General features: G+C 33.7%; 1 protein-coding gene across 13 annotated transcripts in view; it reads left to right on the top strand.

Moving 5' to 3' along the window:
- The window catches only part of LOC124375219 (protein hu-li tai shao), a 152,771-nt gene that overhangs the window by 71,146 nt on the left and 62,198 nt on the right, over positions 1-19,427 (top strand). For all 13 annotated transcript variants that reach the window (XM_046833354.1, XM_046833346.1, XM_046833352.1 and 10 more), the window contains 4 exons: positions 7,920-8,038; positions 11,498-11,687; positions 16,360-16,511; positions 19,082-19,312. In XM_046833354.1, coding sequence (XP_046689310.1) covers positions 7,937-8,038; positions 11,498-11,687; positions 16,360-16,511; positions 19,082-19,312 — 675 coding nt within the window. In that variant the 5' untranslated portion in view covers positions 7,920-7,936. The remainder of the gene's footprint in view (positions 1-7,919; positions 8,039-11,497; positions 11,688-16,359; positions 16,512-19,081; positions 19,313-19,427) is intronic.

Below are 19,427 nucleotides of genomic sequence, written 5' to 3'. Positions count from 1 at the left end.
ATTGTATAAACATTTATTCGCTTAAAGGTTATTGAAATGATGTTTCTGAAAGTCATGAATACTCCCTTTCCAATAAAGACACTCACGATTGTGTAGAACGTAAATATTTGCGATTTCGGCAATACGTGAACATACCGTGATCGGAAATGTGAACGTTCATGTTAAAAATGTTCTAATGATTAAGTTATTGGACCTGCGGTATAATATGAAACCTTGGATCTGTATCTATAAATGCACGTATGATTATGTTCAAGTAAAAATAGACTTGCTATGAGATATCATATTATAACATAGTTAATATGTCAAAATAGCTTAGTAACATTTGAAATTGTAGTGAATGCGTTAAAGCCAGTTGCAGGGTTAAGGTAACGCCTGTAAGATGCTACACTAAAAGCCGATACTACTCCCAAACATCTGTTACTAATTTTCTTCGTGAAATGTAATTGCTTAAAAGGTTTTTTAAAACCTTTCAATTAAGTTAGTTGTGTATTGGCTGACAACTCTATTGTTCACCGATGTTTATTTATACTTTAGATTTTTATTTTACCGCCTGATTAATCAAATGGATCAGTGTTAAATAAAACATATTTTAAGACTAGGGATGCACTTTAATTGTAGTGATCACACCAAAATTTTTATTCAGCTTTGGACCTCATTCACAATTTTCAACCATGGCATTTGTTCTCCATTCTCGCATTCATATTAGGCCCTCTTCCCAACCACCCACCTTGAACGTGAACGTCCAGAACACGAAGGTTCAATCGTAAATTAGATCATGATTTTATTTTGTATGGATGTGGGAGAGAACACTAGAGACTAGAGACTAGAGGCAGTGAGCTGAGTACAAACAATAGCGGGCACAGCTGCTGAGCTCCTCGTATTCACCTGGCACCTGTCATCCTGTGTGGCGATGTACAGGTGATAAACCGTGCCTGCTATATTCATACTGTCCCTCCCTTATACGATTCGTCCGACCGGGTTGTGTGTCTTTGAAAGGGGGTGAAGATTCTTTTTGTAAAGTAGGGTCGTGGGAGAGCAGATTATTTTACGTTGAGTATTCTGCAAATATCATCAAAACAATCTTAACTTATTTCGCCAACACCAACACAGGCACGTTTAGAGAACCACACATTATATCCATGGATGTTGATGTAAAGAATGGATGAGTGCGGATATCTCGCACAGTTTGTTCAAGAAACTCAATATGCAGTTCAACGTACATATAGTTGAAGATACATTACAGTCAGGCTCCAAGTTATCAGGAGGCGGGTGGCTACCGGACAATTAACGGCAGTGGCGTGAGTCGACTGATACTCGACGCACATTATACGGTCCACCGGTCCGGTTTTCTGCAGTTTTCATTGTTTTCTGCCACCCAACCAACAGCCACCCGGTCTCTATACGCTTCATTGCCTCCGCGCAGCTGTCTGCTCCCCGTTCGTTGTTGGACGTCCTTGAACCAAATGTTCTCAATTTTAGATGAGGTCACAGTTTGTACGTAATTGAATATCTGAAATATCCATTACAGTGTGTGTTTTACATTACTGAACCGGTTGTGAAAAATGAGATCATCGTTCAATACTTGCTGTTTTAAAATGCCCTATGTGGCAATTTGCGTTAACTAGAAAATGTCAGTAACCTTTTAATTTATTTAGAAAATTTTAACCGAATAAAAAAAAACATCGCCTCCAAATGACTACTTATCTCCGACAAGTACAATACTTTGTTTTAAAAACAAAACGAAACAGCTTGCTGATCTCAATAAAATGTGACTATGAATGTTTGCGACAGTAGCTTCCACCTCAATACGATGACGACAGTTGTCCTGTAACCAACCACTCCTTGTTTTCATCGTGAGCAGTCCATGAGCCGAGAGTCAATTTGCACAGTATAAGCGCACAACCTGGGTTTTCCTGAAATTTTAGAGGAGTTTTTGGTGGATGTCGAAATGGTTATCAAAGGCTTAAAAAAAAAGTAAAAGATCATTTCCCCATATATTTTTCATATTCTGGTACACTTAAAACTACACTTTGATAGTTACACAATCACCATCAAACAGCTAGGTAAAGAAATTGGAAATATGATCCTGCAGAAAACTATGTAGGTACGAGAAGAAGAGAGACGAAGACGAGCTCAATGATGAATAAAGAGGAAGTGGGTGACACAGTTATTTAAGACTACAATTAGATACCATCAAACAGCTAGGTAAAGAAATTGGAAATATGATCCTGCAGAAAACTATGTAGGTACGAGAAGAGGAGAAGACGAGCTCAATGATGAATAAAGAGGAAGTGGGTGACACAGTTATTTAAGACTACACTTTGATACCATCAAACAGCTAGGTAAAGAAATTGGAAATATGATCCTGCAGAAAACTATGTAGGTACGAGAAGAGGAGAAGACGAGCTCAATGATGAATAAAGAGGAAGTGGGTGACACAGTTATTTAAGACTACACTTTGATACCATCAAACAGCTAGGTAAAGAAATTGGAAATATGATCCTGCAGAAAACTATGTAGGTACGAGAAGAGGAGAAGACGAGCTCAATGATGAATAAAGAGGAAGTGGGTGACACAGTTATTTAAGACTACAATTTGATACCATCAAACAGCTAGGTAAAGAAATTGGAAATATGATCCTGCAGAAAACTATGTAGGTACGAGAAGAGGAGAAGACGAGCTCAATGATGAATAAAGAGGAAGTGGGTGACACAGTTATTTAAGACTACACTTTGATACCATCAAACAGCTAGGTAAAGAAATTGGAAATATGATCGTGCAGAAAACTATGTAGGTACGAGAAGAGGAGAAGACGAGCTCAATGATGAATAAAGAGGAAGTGGGTGACACAGTTATTTAAGACTACACTTAGATACCATCAAACAGCTAGGTAAAGAAATTGGAAATATGATCCTGCAGAAAACTATGTAGGTACGAGAAGAGGAGAAGACGAGCTCAATGATGAATAAAGAGGAAGTGGGTGACACAGTTATTTAAGACTACAATTAGATAACTGGCTGGAATGGAATGGAGAGAGGTTGGAGACAACGCCCATTCTGCTCGCCTCAGACTCTGTAGATGGTTGTATGTCGTATTCAATCTTAGTCTTGTGTCCATCTCATTAATAACATTTTCCACTTGCCTTAATCACATTCTACTTATCAATTAATATAGTTATTAATTAACATTTTTCAGTTTTAAATTACCGCACATTAAATGTGTAGCTGCATTATATCTAGTTATTAACAATTACGTTTAAATTTGTACCGGTTTGTAATATTGCAAAATTTCTAAACAATTTCCGCGTCTGCATGAAGGCAGTTTTGAACACATGTTGAATATTCAAGAATTCAGATCGGTAAAGTGAACACACATAATTTGCATAAATAATCATTATAGGTAACAAGACACTGCCTAGTTTATGCCTATGATATAAAAATAATACAAAATTACTTTTTGAATGTACTCGGACCCCACTATATAAGCAGTGGTTTTTATATGCAGTTTATTCTGCATACACTTTAAGTAAACTGTAATGACATTTTTGTTTAGCCTGTAATGTATTTAGTACAATCATTTATTTTTGTATTTATTTTAAGAAAACATTTTGAGAGTGTATATTTTTATCAGATACGTCACCCATAATAAATAAATAGATTTGACTGTTATTTTGTTTACGGCTGACAAATGTCGGCCAACGTCAATCTTTGACTTAACGTTTTATCTTATGAAACATTCCAGTACTCAGTTATCAACGTGTTCCCGAATATAATATAATTGGTTGTGTTGAGTTATTTTAGGTTTTAAATTACTTTTATCTTTGTTCACTTTGTTTGTTTTAATGCTTATAAATAGTCAAGTAAGCGGCATCTCGTTTTCGTTAGGGTTGAATAGACTCCGGCACAGTAAACTTTCTAACTTAAAAATGCATTATTCCGGCTTATATTTATCCATTGTTTCTGTGGTAGTTTACAGAAAGCGAGAGTGGATATTCCGCTCGCAGCCCCCGGCATTGGAAATTTGTTTATTTCAAGCGAAAATATACGATTTTGGGAGGTGAATGGGGGAGGTTCGCCGGGGAGTTAAGTAGACTGTTGATATATTTGGATATTTCTGTCAGTTGCACGACAAAAGTCTCTGTAATTGGTATAAATTAAAAAGTGATGCCACTTAATCTGCAATTAGGTGATTTAAGCTTAAAAATTACTCATGTTTACAATTTTTTTTTATTTTCAGGGTGTGAAAAGTAACAAGATCTTTTTTGTAGAAAATTTGAATTGAGACATGAACTTCATCAAGACAGGGTCATCATAAAAAGACAATATGGTGAAATAGGTCTGCTATTTTGAATTTTGTTAGGTTATTAAACATTAAAATCCTGAATTCAACATTTGTATTTTTACATGGCTTGTGAAACTATTTACAACATTTTTATCATTTATTGGTGTTCGAGGAAGTAGAGATTTGTGTACTAAATAAGAACCAAAGAACGCTAAAATAGCAGGTGTTTTGTTTATCTGGAGACTACTTGATCAAACAGTAATGTTATTCAGCAGGTTAAGTTGATCAGGGTTTAGTTTACCAGGAGTATAACGCAAAAATTAAATTAACGTCAAAACTACGATGGCGTCACGTTCACGTCGTTCATGCGGTAACCGACGACCGTCAAGTCACAGAGTAATAATATACAGTACCTTATTACTCTGTGGTCAAGTGTTCGTCATGAGTTTCTTAGGTTTCGGATAGTTTATTATCAATATTAAAGTGTGCTTCGTCTTTTTATTATAACTCGCCCAAGAACAATCTTGAGAGAAAAGACAATAAGGAATGTTGATAGGCTGTTTCAATTACATTGAAGTTCCTTGGTTGACAACAATTGTGAAGGTGACAGTCAGTAGCTTTGGCACATTGTTTGATATAATTTAAATATATTTTAGGTGTTCCACGTGTTTCCCATGATTTTATTTTCTGTTCGGGAAGTTGAACATTACAAAATACTGATTTAAACCTCAATAAACTTGAAACTCCGCTAAATATATATTTCCAAAGTAAGTGTAAATAAAAGAAACAAATATAACTTCTCTGAAAGGTTATTTATATACTTATAATCAAATGAAATTTACATTTATTACAAAAGAAACCAACTGCAATTTGGATCTCAATACAATTGAAAATAACAGACTGGCAGTGTTAAGGACGTCAAGTAAAAAGTGGCTGTAAGGGTTAAAGTAATACACACGTTAAAACAATCTGTGAAGTGTTGAGGAGAACTAGTGTCGAGGTCTCGTACATGCGCGCAGCTAGGCCGGCTGGCGTGGTACAGCGTGCAGTGCTTTCTCTGTTGCGCAACGGGAGATGATGTCACCGGCACAATGGGCACCTGAGGTACTGCTGCTTGCCCTGCAGCCTCCAGCTCACCGGCCCCGGTCTGGACACAACTACTACCAACTGTCATCATATCCGGGTCCAAACATTCTTGTCGTTGTCTTCAAGACAGGGAAGTGCCTACTTAATTCAGAACGTCAAGTCCAAGAAAAAGTGGACGATAAAAAATGGGAGCACAGCACTCCGATAATAGAAGACTTGAAGGGAAGAGCGTAGCTGATCTATTTTCGTATCTTACGCGACAAATGCATCACTTCCGTCGTGGCCCGTTACTGTTAAAGCTGTTAGAGTCAAACGTCGTTCAAGGACTCTGTAGCGACATTATTTAAAATCTTCAGATTGAAGTTAAGGTTGTTGAGTTCATGAAATACTCTTATTATTATGTAAAAGTAATGTTGTGTGTAGAACAGTTCAGTAATGATTGATTAGCTGTGCTAGCCTTGTGAAGATATGTTAATATTATAGTTCTTGTTTATTTAGATGGCTAAGTGTAGGTATTATATGGGATTTCAGAGAAATCTTAATTGAAATATTGCACACAAACATGAATGCGTAGGAGGGTGCAGTCAGCTAGAAGTGACACAGCTGTTTGATAAGGGATACGTAATCTGAAGAATACTAGCTGTAATTATCAGTCAGAGTGAAATTGCAGCTCTTCGATTGAACACAACGCCACACCTCGATCCCAAGGTTTTCGTTTTAGTTACAAAATATTACGGATAAGAATGAGTTACAGCAACGATTGACTACACAAATGTCTGACTAGTGGAAATAGTATATCGGAAGAACACGTTAAAATGTCGTTCCAAACTAATTAAGTAGGTAATGAACGAAATTAAGTCAGGGGTACAGGAAGTATTAACTTAGTGTAAGTGGATAGGGCGTGCTATGACCACCGTGGCGCGCCGCGCTCGTGCCGATGAGTGGGGAGGACAACGGTCCAATAACGGACTCCTGCTGAAGACACTAGACAGGCAAATGAGTGTCATTATGTGCGACACCGACACGTACGTGCCACATGCTCACGCACGTTCACCTCTGCCCCACCATATCACACGCGACAGTGCAGAGCGCCTGTCTCTCCAACACTTCCGTACATTTAGTTTCAAATACTGAATTTTTTCTATTGGTATAAGAGAAGTATGTATATAAATTCTCGTTAAAATCCAGTCAAGTATTATCTGTTTTACCTATTTCAGGACAATTTGCATATTTTACCGATATAGGTGTGTCGACTGCCAGACGAGAGAAATATCTACGATCGGGTTTTAGTACTAGTGCGAATGTTAATGGATTGCGACTGCCGACCAGACGAAAAAAATATCTGCGATCGGGGTATTAGTATAGTCGGCTCGTGAATATTAAAGCATTGCGAGTGCCTATTGCCGACCAGACGAAAGAAATATCTGCGATCGGGGTATTAGTGCAGTCGGCTCGCGAATGCTAAGGGATTGGGGGGAATGCCGACTGCCGACCAGATGAGAGAAAAGTCTGCGATCGGGGTATTAGTACGGTCGGCTGAGAATGTTCAGGGATTAAGTGCATCGCCAACGAGAAGCGAGGAGCGGGTAGCACGAGCCAGAGCGCGGCATCGGCTGACAGGATGCCCGACCGGTTTGGTCTAGACTCTCCATATACGGAAGTGGACTGTGAGGGGCAGCCGGGCGGGCAGCGGGCGGCTAACGTGCCAGGTCCTGCTCACTACACAGTAGACCGACACGCCACTGTTATCACTGTGACCTTTGATAACACTGCCGCGCCGGTCGCCGTCATTAGCGGCTGATAGCGTTTCCCGCCCTCCTGTCAGTTCGGCATCAAAGAACCTAACCGAGAGTCGAATCTTAATGACTCAATTGTGCACACAACTTTGGGCTAATTTTAGAATTGTACATTGGTTTCTTTTTAAATGTACAGATTGCAATCAAATAATTTTTCACTTATGAAATAGGTTCAAACAATATTCATTGCCATCTAGAGAAACAATTAGATGTAACTGGATTGAAACAATCCTTCAATTAAAATAATGTTTCTAATTTGTTGAATATAAATGTAATAATTACAGTTAAAATGTTTTGTTTTTTAATTTTCATTATATCTAATTATATAATTTTTTTTTAAACTATGTTGTATCACTAATAAGTTATTGTGACATCAAAATAGATCATAATTATCTGTTTCCTTCCAGCATGGAAGTAAGAAAGCAGATCTCAATGTGGCTGTCACCTTGAAATATCAAACTGAATATGCATTACTATTTTTGAAATATAGTTTAATGAATTATTTGTTTAACACTAATGTTATGATGATGAGTCTAGTTCTAATTACAATTACTTTTAAAAACCGTAAAACTACATTCATATTCAAATGTTATAAATTCTTTAAAACATATTTCTTGTACAGTATTGCTTAGACATTAAGTATCTTTTTGACGAAGGCTTCCTGAATTCTGATGTAGTTAGTAAAAACAATGTAGTTTTGTAAGTGTAAAATGTTCATAATTGTAATGTTGAGTTAACACTGTATGTCTTTTCCAGAATCTACCGGTGCGAACATGACAGATGTGAGCGAGGCGGATGTTCCGCCCCAGACAAACGGTTTTGGAGCGGAGGAGGAAGATGACAGAACCAAGATGCGGCCAGCAGATATTGATGCGGTAATACAGTTTAAAAATATTGCTTATAATATAATATATTGCCTTACCTACAAGTAACAGACCCTTTTTTAGACGCATAAAACGAGAACAATGCTGAAACCAAGCCTTAAAAGTGCTTATATAGCACAAAAAAGAAAAGGTACAAGATAGCTAGCAGTTACCCGGTGCTTTGAACACTATTTCTTATTGAATGAATAACAGTTACGTTGTGCCGTCATTTTGTTTCATTTGATGTAATACATATTTTCGCAACCCTGTTTTTTGTTACTGGTTAGCATAAGTTCAATCCGATGTTTTTGGAACTAAATTCTTTGTGGATTAATTGGTATGCGTAATAATCTTTTCTCTCTTTCTAGCTGAACATCTTGCTGCCAAGCAACACCTCTGATTATTTTACTGTACACAATTTGAAGAGAGCTGTAGTGAATGTCAAAATTTATTTTTAAAGTTAAAAGAACCCATAATGAATTCTCCAGTACTCCAGTTAGCTGATTTCACAAAAAATTTTGTAGTAATGACAGATGCCATCAGAATAACCGCAGGTGGTTGTGAATAATGAAATAAAATAATAAAACTTGATAGATAATAGATAATAATAAGATATAGATAGGAAATTAAACTAAATAACGGTACAACATCATAGGCATCATTTATAATGGCATATTACTCCTGAAAAATGATTGATTGTCACTTGAAGATATTACATTCTGATAAATTTCAGAATAACTAAAATTTAATATAAAAGTGCAATGTTGAGGTTCTGATCTCAGAGAGTGAATTAATTTTTATGATTACCAATGAAATACACAATTTCTCTACTACATTTTACAATATTTGAATGAATAGCTCCTACAATTTTAGTAATGCTTGAAATATTTACGGTCGGAGTGGAGGAATACTAAGTCCGTAGTAATCTTAGTGGAATCACATGTAGTGTCATATGATGGAGTCCTATTTTGAATCGTAAGTAGACATGTTTATAGTACATATTATTGCATTGTTCATTGCTAAGAGTCAGAGTTCATAACACAATTTCCACTGGTTTAGCACGTGAAGAGGCATTTTTTAATTAGATCAATTATATTACACACACATCATACTAGAGTTATCTGTGTCATCTCGAGTTTTAAATCTGATAATGGGACAAGGTCACGTAAGGAAGCATCTTCACAGACTTGGCATCATTCGGGAGGATCCACTCTATAGAATATGTGATGAACAGGAGGAAACATCTGAACACCTGCTCTTTGTCCTGCAATGGCAAGGGAGCGGTATGCCATCTTTGATAGTTTGGACAAGAGTGGTGAATTTCTCCAGGAGGATATGATAGGTTGTTTACAGCGGTTTATGGAACTGCTGAAACTGTAGACTGGTAGGCCTCATGGCTTCTGGAGTGCGCAAAAGGCCCTTGAAGCTTAAATGCATGGCAATAGGTCGCCCCATAGAAGAAAAGGTATCCTTGTTTCCACTATATAAAAAATGTACATACTTGGTCTAAAAACCCTATTTTGGTCAAAATGTGTCTTCTGGCCTGATAATCTTGTACCGGTCTTTTTATTCCTGGTAGGCACCTAATGTTTAATGGTAGGGCTACTAACATTTGAATTGGCGCTCCGCTCAAGAGAAGATACATGTTGGTCTGAAAAGTTTACTTCAGTCAAAAAGTGTCTACTTCCGGGTATTGTAATATAATTCTGGTGCTATAGTAGCATTGTATTGTTGCTTCTATTAAGAAAATATATAATACGTTTGTCTGAAAAGGTAAAATGAGTGACTACTTCCTGTCAGAGGTTTTTTTTTCAAATTTCATTGTTGTAAACATTGGGGAAAATAAAATATAATTCTTCTTGGGGTTACAAACCCATTTTAACCCCTGAGGGTGTTTGATTTCCCTTATAAAATTTCTTTTGGTTTTCTTGTAAATCACGAGTCATATTATGTGTGTTAAATTAATGTCATCTCTCCAGGACATTGGGAAGTTGGAAAAAAGACAAATAAAGTTCTTCTAATGGTGGCAACCCGGTTCGACCTCTATCCTCTATGGGTATTTAAGCTACATAAAAAATCTCTTATTTATTTTTTCAGAGCATATGATGATTGTGTGTATAATTTCATCTTTCTATAACACTGAATAGTTGAGAAACAAAATATAGTTGTTCTAGAAGTTGCAACTCCTATAAATGTTTGATCTTTATGAAAATGATTTAGTTTATCTTTTTAAGTCATGTGCCAGATTTCAACTGGGGTGTCTGAATGTTGGAGAATTGATGAGTTAATGAATGTGTGGTATGTTGTATATGAGGTATGTTCAAAAAGTACTTGGAATTTTTTTATATTTATTTATTCATCTACATTAAGTAGTTCCCATTAGGTACTATACACTTGTACCAGCATTTCTTCCAATCCTCAAAACACTTTTCAAATTCAATCTTTTAGAATAGCCTTTAGCTCTTTCAACAATGCTTTTTTAATGCCAACTATGCTTGTAAAACAAATTTCTTTAATTTTATCTTTGGAAATAAAAATAGGGATTGCCTTTTTCTCGATCTTCACGATCCAGAATGCCTCCACTGGGGTTATTGTCTTAGTTTTGACGTCACTCATAAACCCACATTTCGTCACCTGTTATAACACGTTTCAGTAATCCTGCATCGTCGTTAACTTTTTTTATTGACTCTTGAGTAATTTCCATTCTCCGGTGTTTGTGTCCAAAATTCAACAATTTGGCTTGAGTCAGTTAATATGCTAACATAATCAGTGACTTCTCTGATTGTAATAAAGCGATTGTTCATAACCATTTCTTTCACTTTTTTCACGTTTTAATTGGTTGTTGGTGTGATAGGGCGTCCGAAAGCAAGAAGCAATCGTTATCTTTAATTTCTTCGCGACCATCTATGAAACGTTGTTACCCTGTTTTATTCATTATAGTCTCACCATAGGCATTTATTAACATTTCCCACACTTATTTTAACTTTATTTAATGTTTTATATAACATTTTATACAAATTATTTGATCTAGTTTTTTAACAAATCAAAATCACTGATTTCATAAAACATTTACAACCATAGCAGCTGCCTCTGAAAAAGTGAACAATGAATACAGCTGCTGCTGGAAATTTGATTATACTTCAGGAACATGAGTACCAAAATTATTAAAAAATCTTTACAATTGGACTCTCCAAGCCCGTCAAACTTAAAAATTCGCATTTTGTGTAATCTAACAAAAGAGTTAAATAAACTTATTATTGTATTTGCTGGCTATGTGCTTTAAAAATCTTTAAAGAGTGAACCTTTTCTAACCGCTATAAAGGAATTCTGTTTTTGACAGGTTGAAAAAAAAAGGTTTTTATGGTTTGGATATGTAGTTGCAATCAAAATCGAAAGTGTTTAACCTCAATTTTACTAAGGATATTAACTCCAAATAGTACATATGTGATTTGAGTGGTGGGTTTGTTGCAGGACATGAGAGAGATGGAGAGGCGGAAACGTGTCGAGATGATCATGAGCAGCCGGTTATTCCGAGAGGAGCTGGAGAGGATCATCGAAGTTCAGCTGAAGGACGGCAACGGTCCAGCCGGCCTGCTCCAGCAGATTTCGGACATGATGGGCATCCAGGGTGGGCGTCTCCAGTCTACCAACTTTTTCAAAAGTGAGTTGATAATTTCAAAGTGTCTCTCTGTTCTTGCAATACACTTATAACTGTATGTTGGTTACAGTTATTTTTCAAACATTAACCCTACAAGCGCTACAAGTAGTGAAAGAGACGCATTAGAGCACAGCCAAAACGCTAGATTTGCGATCTCAATGCGTCAACGAGTATCGTCATGGCACCATTATTAAAGTATGAATTGATATGTTTAGTATACCAAATTAAAGAATAAGACTTGTTTTACACATACACAGTTTGTAATTCACTGTAACTTTTTATTTCTGAGATGTGTTTCGACAATTACTGTGACTATGCCATGATCATTAACCCTCTAAGTGGCAAGCGACGTCTAAGACGTTCTATTTACGCCGCCGTGACGTGGCAAGCGACGTCTTAGAAGTCGCTTCACATTGCCGCTTATTGCTAGGCAACTGATAATTATTTTTACGCCTAGTTTGCACAGTTGTGTTCAAAATTTTTTCATATGTATCATCAACATCACGATGAAATACAGTATAATAAGAGGCCACCACCACAATAGAATCATATTTATGATTATCTAAACTAAAGAAACAAAAATGTGACACGAATTACATTATATAAAAACTATCTATGTCATGTCTCTATAAAATGTAACAAACAAAACCGTTGAACATTTAGTTACTTTTTACTGTTTTTAAGGATATACTATGATTCTATTGTGGTGGTGGCCTCTTATTATACTGCAGCCTTGCAATCAATCAAAATCATATGATAATATTCGGCTACAATATGAAAAACTGTTTTTCATATTTTTTTTGAAGAAATGTCCAACAGGAGATTTTTTTCCGGATTACTTTGTATAGTTTTAAACAAATTGACACAACAATAATATATAAAATATAAGTTTAGAAATTGATAAGTTTGTCTAACATTAAACATGAAGAGTAATAAAAAAAAGTTATAACTACAAGTAACAGTCAAACAAGATAGCAATACTCAATAAGAAACTGAGTAGTCATCATTTAGAGCTGATTTACTCAGAGAAACAAAGCAAGTAGCAATTCCACTGATTATGCATGCTATATTGTTAGTAAGTAGCCTACTACATAAACCAGCCCACAAATAATGATGTATTAGAAAAATCAATCGTTTATAATCATTTTGTTATGATGGAAGTGTATATTTTAGTACTTATAAATAATAAAGTAGTACTTAGTAAATATTTGTAAATTTTTATAAATAAACATTAGTATATTTTTGGAAATACCACAGGATACCACAAGAAAACAGTAGCATTGATTTATCTATTCATTCAAATACTATTTTTCATACAAATAATTAAAACACTTTTGCTAAAAGTAAGAGAAAATATTATTGTTAGGGATAAAAAAATTAACCCAAAGATGTATTTATAAATCTGCTAGCTATTTCTTCCAAAGAAGAAAATCTCCTATGTTCCATTCAGCCCATTTTTGACATTGATACACTATGTCTGCTGGAAATGCTATCATTAGCACAATGCAGACTATATGTCTCAATGTCTGTCTTGTATTGCCCTTCTATTTTATGACGTAATATTCTGAGCCTTTTTCACAGACTGATTATACATCGAAATGTTATGTTTTCATAACACTAATTTGAAGATAAATTAGTGTATAAATTTTGTTATCGTTACGTCTTATCTAAATGGCTTTTTAATACTAAATATGCCTGATCTAAAAGAGGATTATTTTTTTCAGGGTTAATTTATCTCGTTTTATACATTTTCAAATCTATTTAAATTTTAAAAAACTAGTTATTTTAAAGTCCCTATTATAAAGTAGGGATTTAATCGAATAATTTTCGAAATTACACAACTAATATTATTATTAAAACAATATTACTGAATTTACTTGTACTCAAGTCGAACGTATTACATGTATATGTGAACATTATAAGATCGCTTCCGGCCTGTTTTTGTGTATTATTTTATATATTATTTCTCTTTGTCAGGAAGACTAACACAATTAGATTGCCACTCTCCTTTTAATTGGTTACTCTACAAGTTGTAAATAAAGCAGTTTACATTAGTAGTAAATGTAGTAGTAAACAAATCACAAAATTGATGATAATATCTTTGGTTTCGAAAGGCCTTGTCCAAAAGCTATATTGTAAAAGTATTGTTTTATTAACATTTACTACTATTAAAAAAATTCTAATAGCTCTAAGAGTTTTCAAGTTTATTCTATGCTTTCAAGACTATAAAAGTAAACCAATGTTTAGAAAGTAGTTAAATTAATTAAATATATCATTATACTGCTATAAAATTATGTTTATGCAGAGCAGTTAATTACATTGAACAGGCTCTACAAGTGAATTTAACCCTTATCTATTATAAACCTTAAATTCACAATAAAAATAATTGATTGAGATAAAAACTTATCTTTTATAAGTGGGACCAAATAATACATATCTCCAAAATGTCATTATAATTGGGTCACTGGTTTCAGAGATTAGCATAAACAAACATTGTGTTTATATATAAACAGACATATATATTAGAGTTTTAAAATACCTACACTAGAATCACAGTTCCCATAATCTTGGATAAATGTAAGATCTTTATATATATATATATATATATATATATATAAAACATTGTATATTTTATTAAGATCTTTATATATATATATATATATATATATATATATATATATATATATATCTTACATTTATCCAAGATTATGGGAACTGTGATTCCAGTGTAGGTATTTTAAAACTCTAATGTACATTTAGGTTGATTATCATATGTTATTGTTTAATGTAGACATTCATTGCTGTTTTGCTCCACCCATTCTTTTGTTATCTGCATGAAAACAAACCGCACTGTTAACTTTCTTTCCTAATAATTTGAATAGATAAGCTTTAATAGTTATACATATATTTATAAAATTGCAGATAGAGGTTATATAGTTTTGTTTTGTAATTATTTATCATTTATTTCTACACTTGACAACATCTGTATAATTAAAAATTTTGTTTTCATAAATTCTTTCTAATCTCCACTGTTAATGTATCTCCAATTGTAACATTTTTTCTCGTAGCCTATATAAAAAGCATTCCAACCTTCCGATAACAAAAAGATAAAATTTGACTTATATTCCTTATGTCTTAAATAGATAAACAACACAATTTTCATTAAGACCTATAGATGTGGACATTAGGTTGTAACTGTTTGAAAAGCTATATTTTTGTTTTTCTTAATTCTGATGTCAAATCAAATCAAATTAAATCTTTTATTGCTCGCAACAATTTCTTCACATTGTATGGCAAACGTCATAATTATTTTCTAACTTTTAAACTCTCATACCACACAACTACCACATTCAAACTTACATAACTTTCATACATTCCAGTCTCTTTCATCCTTCGCCAATTTAGATCCTTCGCCACAATAGATGTCCTAGGACAGTCAAGTTTTACTAGGAAACTAAGAAATGCTTATGATGTTTATGGATTAAAATTATTCCAACATGAATTATAAATAAACTTATGATGAAATTCTTAAGAAAGCAAACTTTTAATTGTAAACTTGACTGTATTTTTTGTGTATTACAGTTTCATAGTTACAATTTTGTAATACGGTCTGTATTTTCTAATATTGTTGTCAACTTTAAAATCCCTTATGGAAATTTCTATTTTTATGGCGGCTTAGAGTTTAATGTGGTGTTTAACATTTTTTAATTTATGGTGTTATTTTGATATACTAATGCTAGGAGCGATTTTTCAGCAGTTATTAAAGAGGCCTGTTTCATCATTTGTAAACAAAAATTTAACTCAAAATGCAAAATGCTTTTAAATAGAATGTTAGAAATCTGTTATAATACTTTATTTTGTAAAGAAAAATACTTAAATTACTGTTAAAAGTATTTATGATGACTTAAAATACGTTTTCAGTGACCTCCTTTATAAATGCATGCATACGCTCTCCTGTGCTAGTCATTTATGGCTCATGCAAAACGTGTTATGGTGGATTTTATACAAAATGACATCACTTTACTCTAATGTTTGGGCTATTACTCTTAACAAGTTACATATAGAAGTTGACAGTCACTTATCGCAGGACTGTTTATTATGCCATTTCGAAAGAACATGCTATGATGTCTCTGTTATTTAATAGGAAATTGTGTGCATTGCCATAAGTAATTGCTAGTTTATTAGTAGAATTCTTTCTATTTTACTTTATTTTTAAAGCGTCCATAATAAGGACACACAAAAACACATGATTAACAATTTTATTGGAATAAGAAGAAATGTGTTGGTTATATTTACTAATATGAAGTAACAAAACCAATTTAATGTTATACATAAATCTACTATTTCAAATAAAGTAAACTCTGATGTGGTACAGTGGTAGTGGAGTGTTGACAGACAGGATTTGAAGAGCAGCTCTTATCTTTTTAACATAAACCAAAACACACAACAGTTCAAGTGGTGTTATCTGTCTGAATTGAATGTTGATCCGTCACCATACCACCATATCTGATTACGGTTGAGGCCACTTTCAAGCTATTTGTTTCAATAGAAATATTATATTAAAATATCTTAACCAGTTGTATTGTAATAAGAATTAACTGAATTATCACTTGAAGATTGCGTAATGCAATGTATGAGTAGATAGATTATTGTGACAAGTTGTGGAATGTTGTAGCTTCGAACTGTGTGGTGCCAATCAATGACATCCGAGGAGTGGAGAGTATGGGTTACGCCAAGGGTGAGAAGATCCTGAGATGTAAACTTGCCGCTGTGTACAGACTCATGGATCTTTACGGCTGGACACAGAATATCTACAATCACATCACTGTAAGATATAACAACTGATTAGACAATTATTAGGTCACTAATCCTAGTAGTAGCAGTCAATACACTCAAGGGAGAACCACTATTACAGTGAGGCTATACATGAACTATCTTTGTCAGAAAATGATATAAAGTAGTATCCTTTTTTATTTTTACTTAATGTCTAAATAATGATTCTTTTCCATACACAGAATATTCCTATGTGGGAATTATTATTTCAGGTTTTTGTTTGCATAAATTCTTTGTTATTAATTTGTTTTGATTTATGTTTGTAAACTTATACAAAATATTGCATATTGTTTTGAAATTGAAAAAGATATGGCTTAAATTTTACCCTTTTTTTGACATTTTTGTACTGTTTGGGTGGGAACATGATTGAAAATGATTTTCTTCTTGAAAGTTTGTAAAGCTTAATTGATAAAAGTTATTAATTGTTATGTAATTTTTAGAAATGTGTATATTTGTGGAAATTTATAAAAATATACTATAAATTCTACATATAGAAGTGGAAAATATTCTGTATTGTACAACAAACAAGTTATGGATAATTTTTGCAATAAGCACTTATTTTTACTTTGGACTATTATGCAGTGCCGTAAAATAATTATTATTTGTGTTCAGTGCTATTATCTGTTCCATGCACTCAACACAAAACACTTCATGCAATACAAAAATGAATAAAATACTTATTCCAATTACAAATGTCGCAAAGAATAATCAAGTGCAAAAAAAATGATTAGGCTTGAAAATATATGTTACTTAACAAAAATCTGATAGATTCATTGATCCACCTCACAGAACATTATGTTCATGCAATAATAAGGCAGAAACAGATTTTAAAAATAATGAATTCATGATTAATGTCAGTACAAAGATGTCTTACTGTAACATATGAAATAGTGATTGCATGTAAAATCTGCAGTTACTCACTGATTGCAAACCATAATGGGTATGAGAATGGTGAATAACCCGCCAGTTATCGCTTTTAATGTCTGAAATTAGTTTTATGTTAACTGTAGTAGCCATTTAAATCTATTTATTAGGAAAAAGGTTATAAAAAATGCCATCCATTTTTTTTTCTTGTTTAATTTAATCTCAGACAATGTTACAAATAGGTTACAATGTACATTGTATACATAATTGTTTTTTTGAAAAATTATAGAAAAGTTTCGTATATCTACATTATTTTTGTTTTGTTGCGAGTTAAAGGTACAAGGTACTTACTTTAAAAACATGCCTCGTAACTTGTTTCTACACAAAAGTACAAGGAGTATACAGTAACGTTTAACAATACCAATGCTTACAATAGTTTTGTCAGCTGTCTGCCGGAGTAGATATTTCAGAACACAGAAGAAATAAGGTTTAAGAACATAACTGGAATTTTTTAGTGGTTGGGTTTATCTTTTTATTAGTGGAGTCTCAAGTAACATATGATCTTTATAGCAATAAAAAAAATTGGTAGTGGAATACAGTGTGTGTAAGTGGAATAAAAACAGGTAATGAAGTGTTATAAGAGTTTTATGACAAGAGGGGCTGGACAAATTTTATTTCAGTCAGTCAATATGTCTGTCTGTCCACATAATGTCTAAAAAAAAATTGACCTATAGGCTTGAATTTTGAATGAAGATTCCTTTATATTCCTAAATCAACATTGATTTCGATGATGTGCATGCCACTCCATGAGATTTGGCTGAGTGCTAGCAACATTGATCTCATGGTTAACCATGATGAAAGCGATAAGGTCACAGAATAAATATATTTGTAAACAAACTGAGAACAATTAATTTTTTTCCTTAAACAATATGACATTTTAACATATGATTTAATGGTAACACGTGTAGCTTAATAAAATGAGGTATACTTGAAATTTTTTATGCAACCTCAGCAAAGCCTGTTATAGGACAAATGGTGTGGCGTACTTCTACCTTCTTTAACTATAGTAAAATTAGAAAATGTACAATAGCATTTCTTTGGTTGGGGATTTAAGGGAATGTTTAATCTCATTGAAAACAAATAAAATTTTTGTGGTGGGATCTGTTCTATTATTTCGAAATATGTTTGAAATGTTGAAAATATAAACAATCAGTTGTTAAAATATCACATACTTGAACAGTCAGAAGTCTCAGTTGCTATCAGAAGATGGGACCTTTATCAACAACTTGGGTGCAATTTAGTAAATAATGAACTGAGTTTATCTACCAATCACATGGAGCTGAAGTAACAAACAGCAGATTAGTCATAGCTTGTTAACTGCTGAATTAAAATTGACTGTATAAAACTCTTTCCTTCAAGACAGTGTATTTGAAACTGTTCCTAAAAAGGATTCTTTAAAATTAATACAACACAGAATTTATGAGGTAATGAAAATATGAGAAGTTGCTTCAAAACAATTATCATATTGTTACAGTGATTTTTGTTGCTCAAAGTGACTATTGTGTAAACATTATTGTTGTATATTTCAGGTAAAATTATGAAAATGCTACTTACTGTTTACTTCCAAACTATTATTACCTGTGACAAAAACTAATAATCTATATTTAATATTTCTATACATTATGTGTTTTCAATTGCAGGCCAGATTAAACCAAGACCAGGAGCATTTCCTAGTGAACCCTTTTGGTATGCTATACCACGAGATCACTGCGTCCAGCCTGGTAAAGGTGGACATGCAGGGGCAGGTGGTGGAGCAGGGCACCACCAACTTCGGTGTCAATGTGTCTGGTTTCCAGCTGCACGCGGTCGTACATGCGGCCCGGCCTGACATAAAGTGTATCATCCATCTACACACGCCTTCCGTCCTTGCTGTATGTTTATCACCTTTTATTATATATCTAGTTCTAGTTAAGGAATGGTTTTACTTAGAAATTATTATGTGAAGTTTATTAACGCCATTTTAGATTTATTTTGTATTATTTTAAA

Source organism: Homalodisca vitripennis, chromosome 1, assembly GCF_021130785.1.
Source record: "Homalodisca vitripennis isolate AUS2020 chromosome 1, UT_GWSS_2.1, whole genome shotgun sequence".
NCBI lineage: Eukaryota > Metazoa > Arthropoda > Insecta > Hemiptera > Cicadellidae > Homalodisca > Homalodisca vitripennis.
Note: the sequence above shows the minus strand (reverse complement) of the source record. Positions and strands in the feature narration are given on the sequence as shown.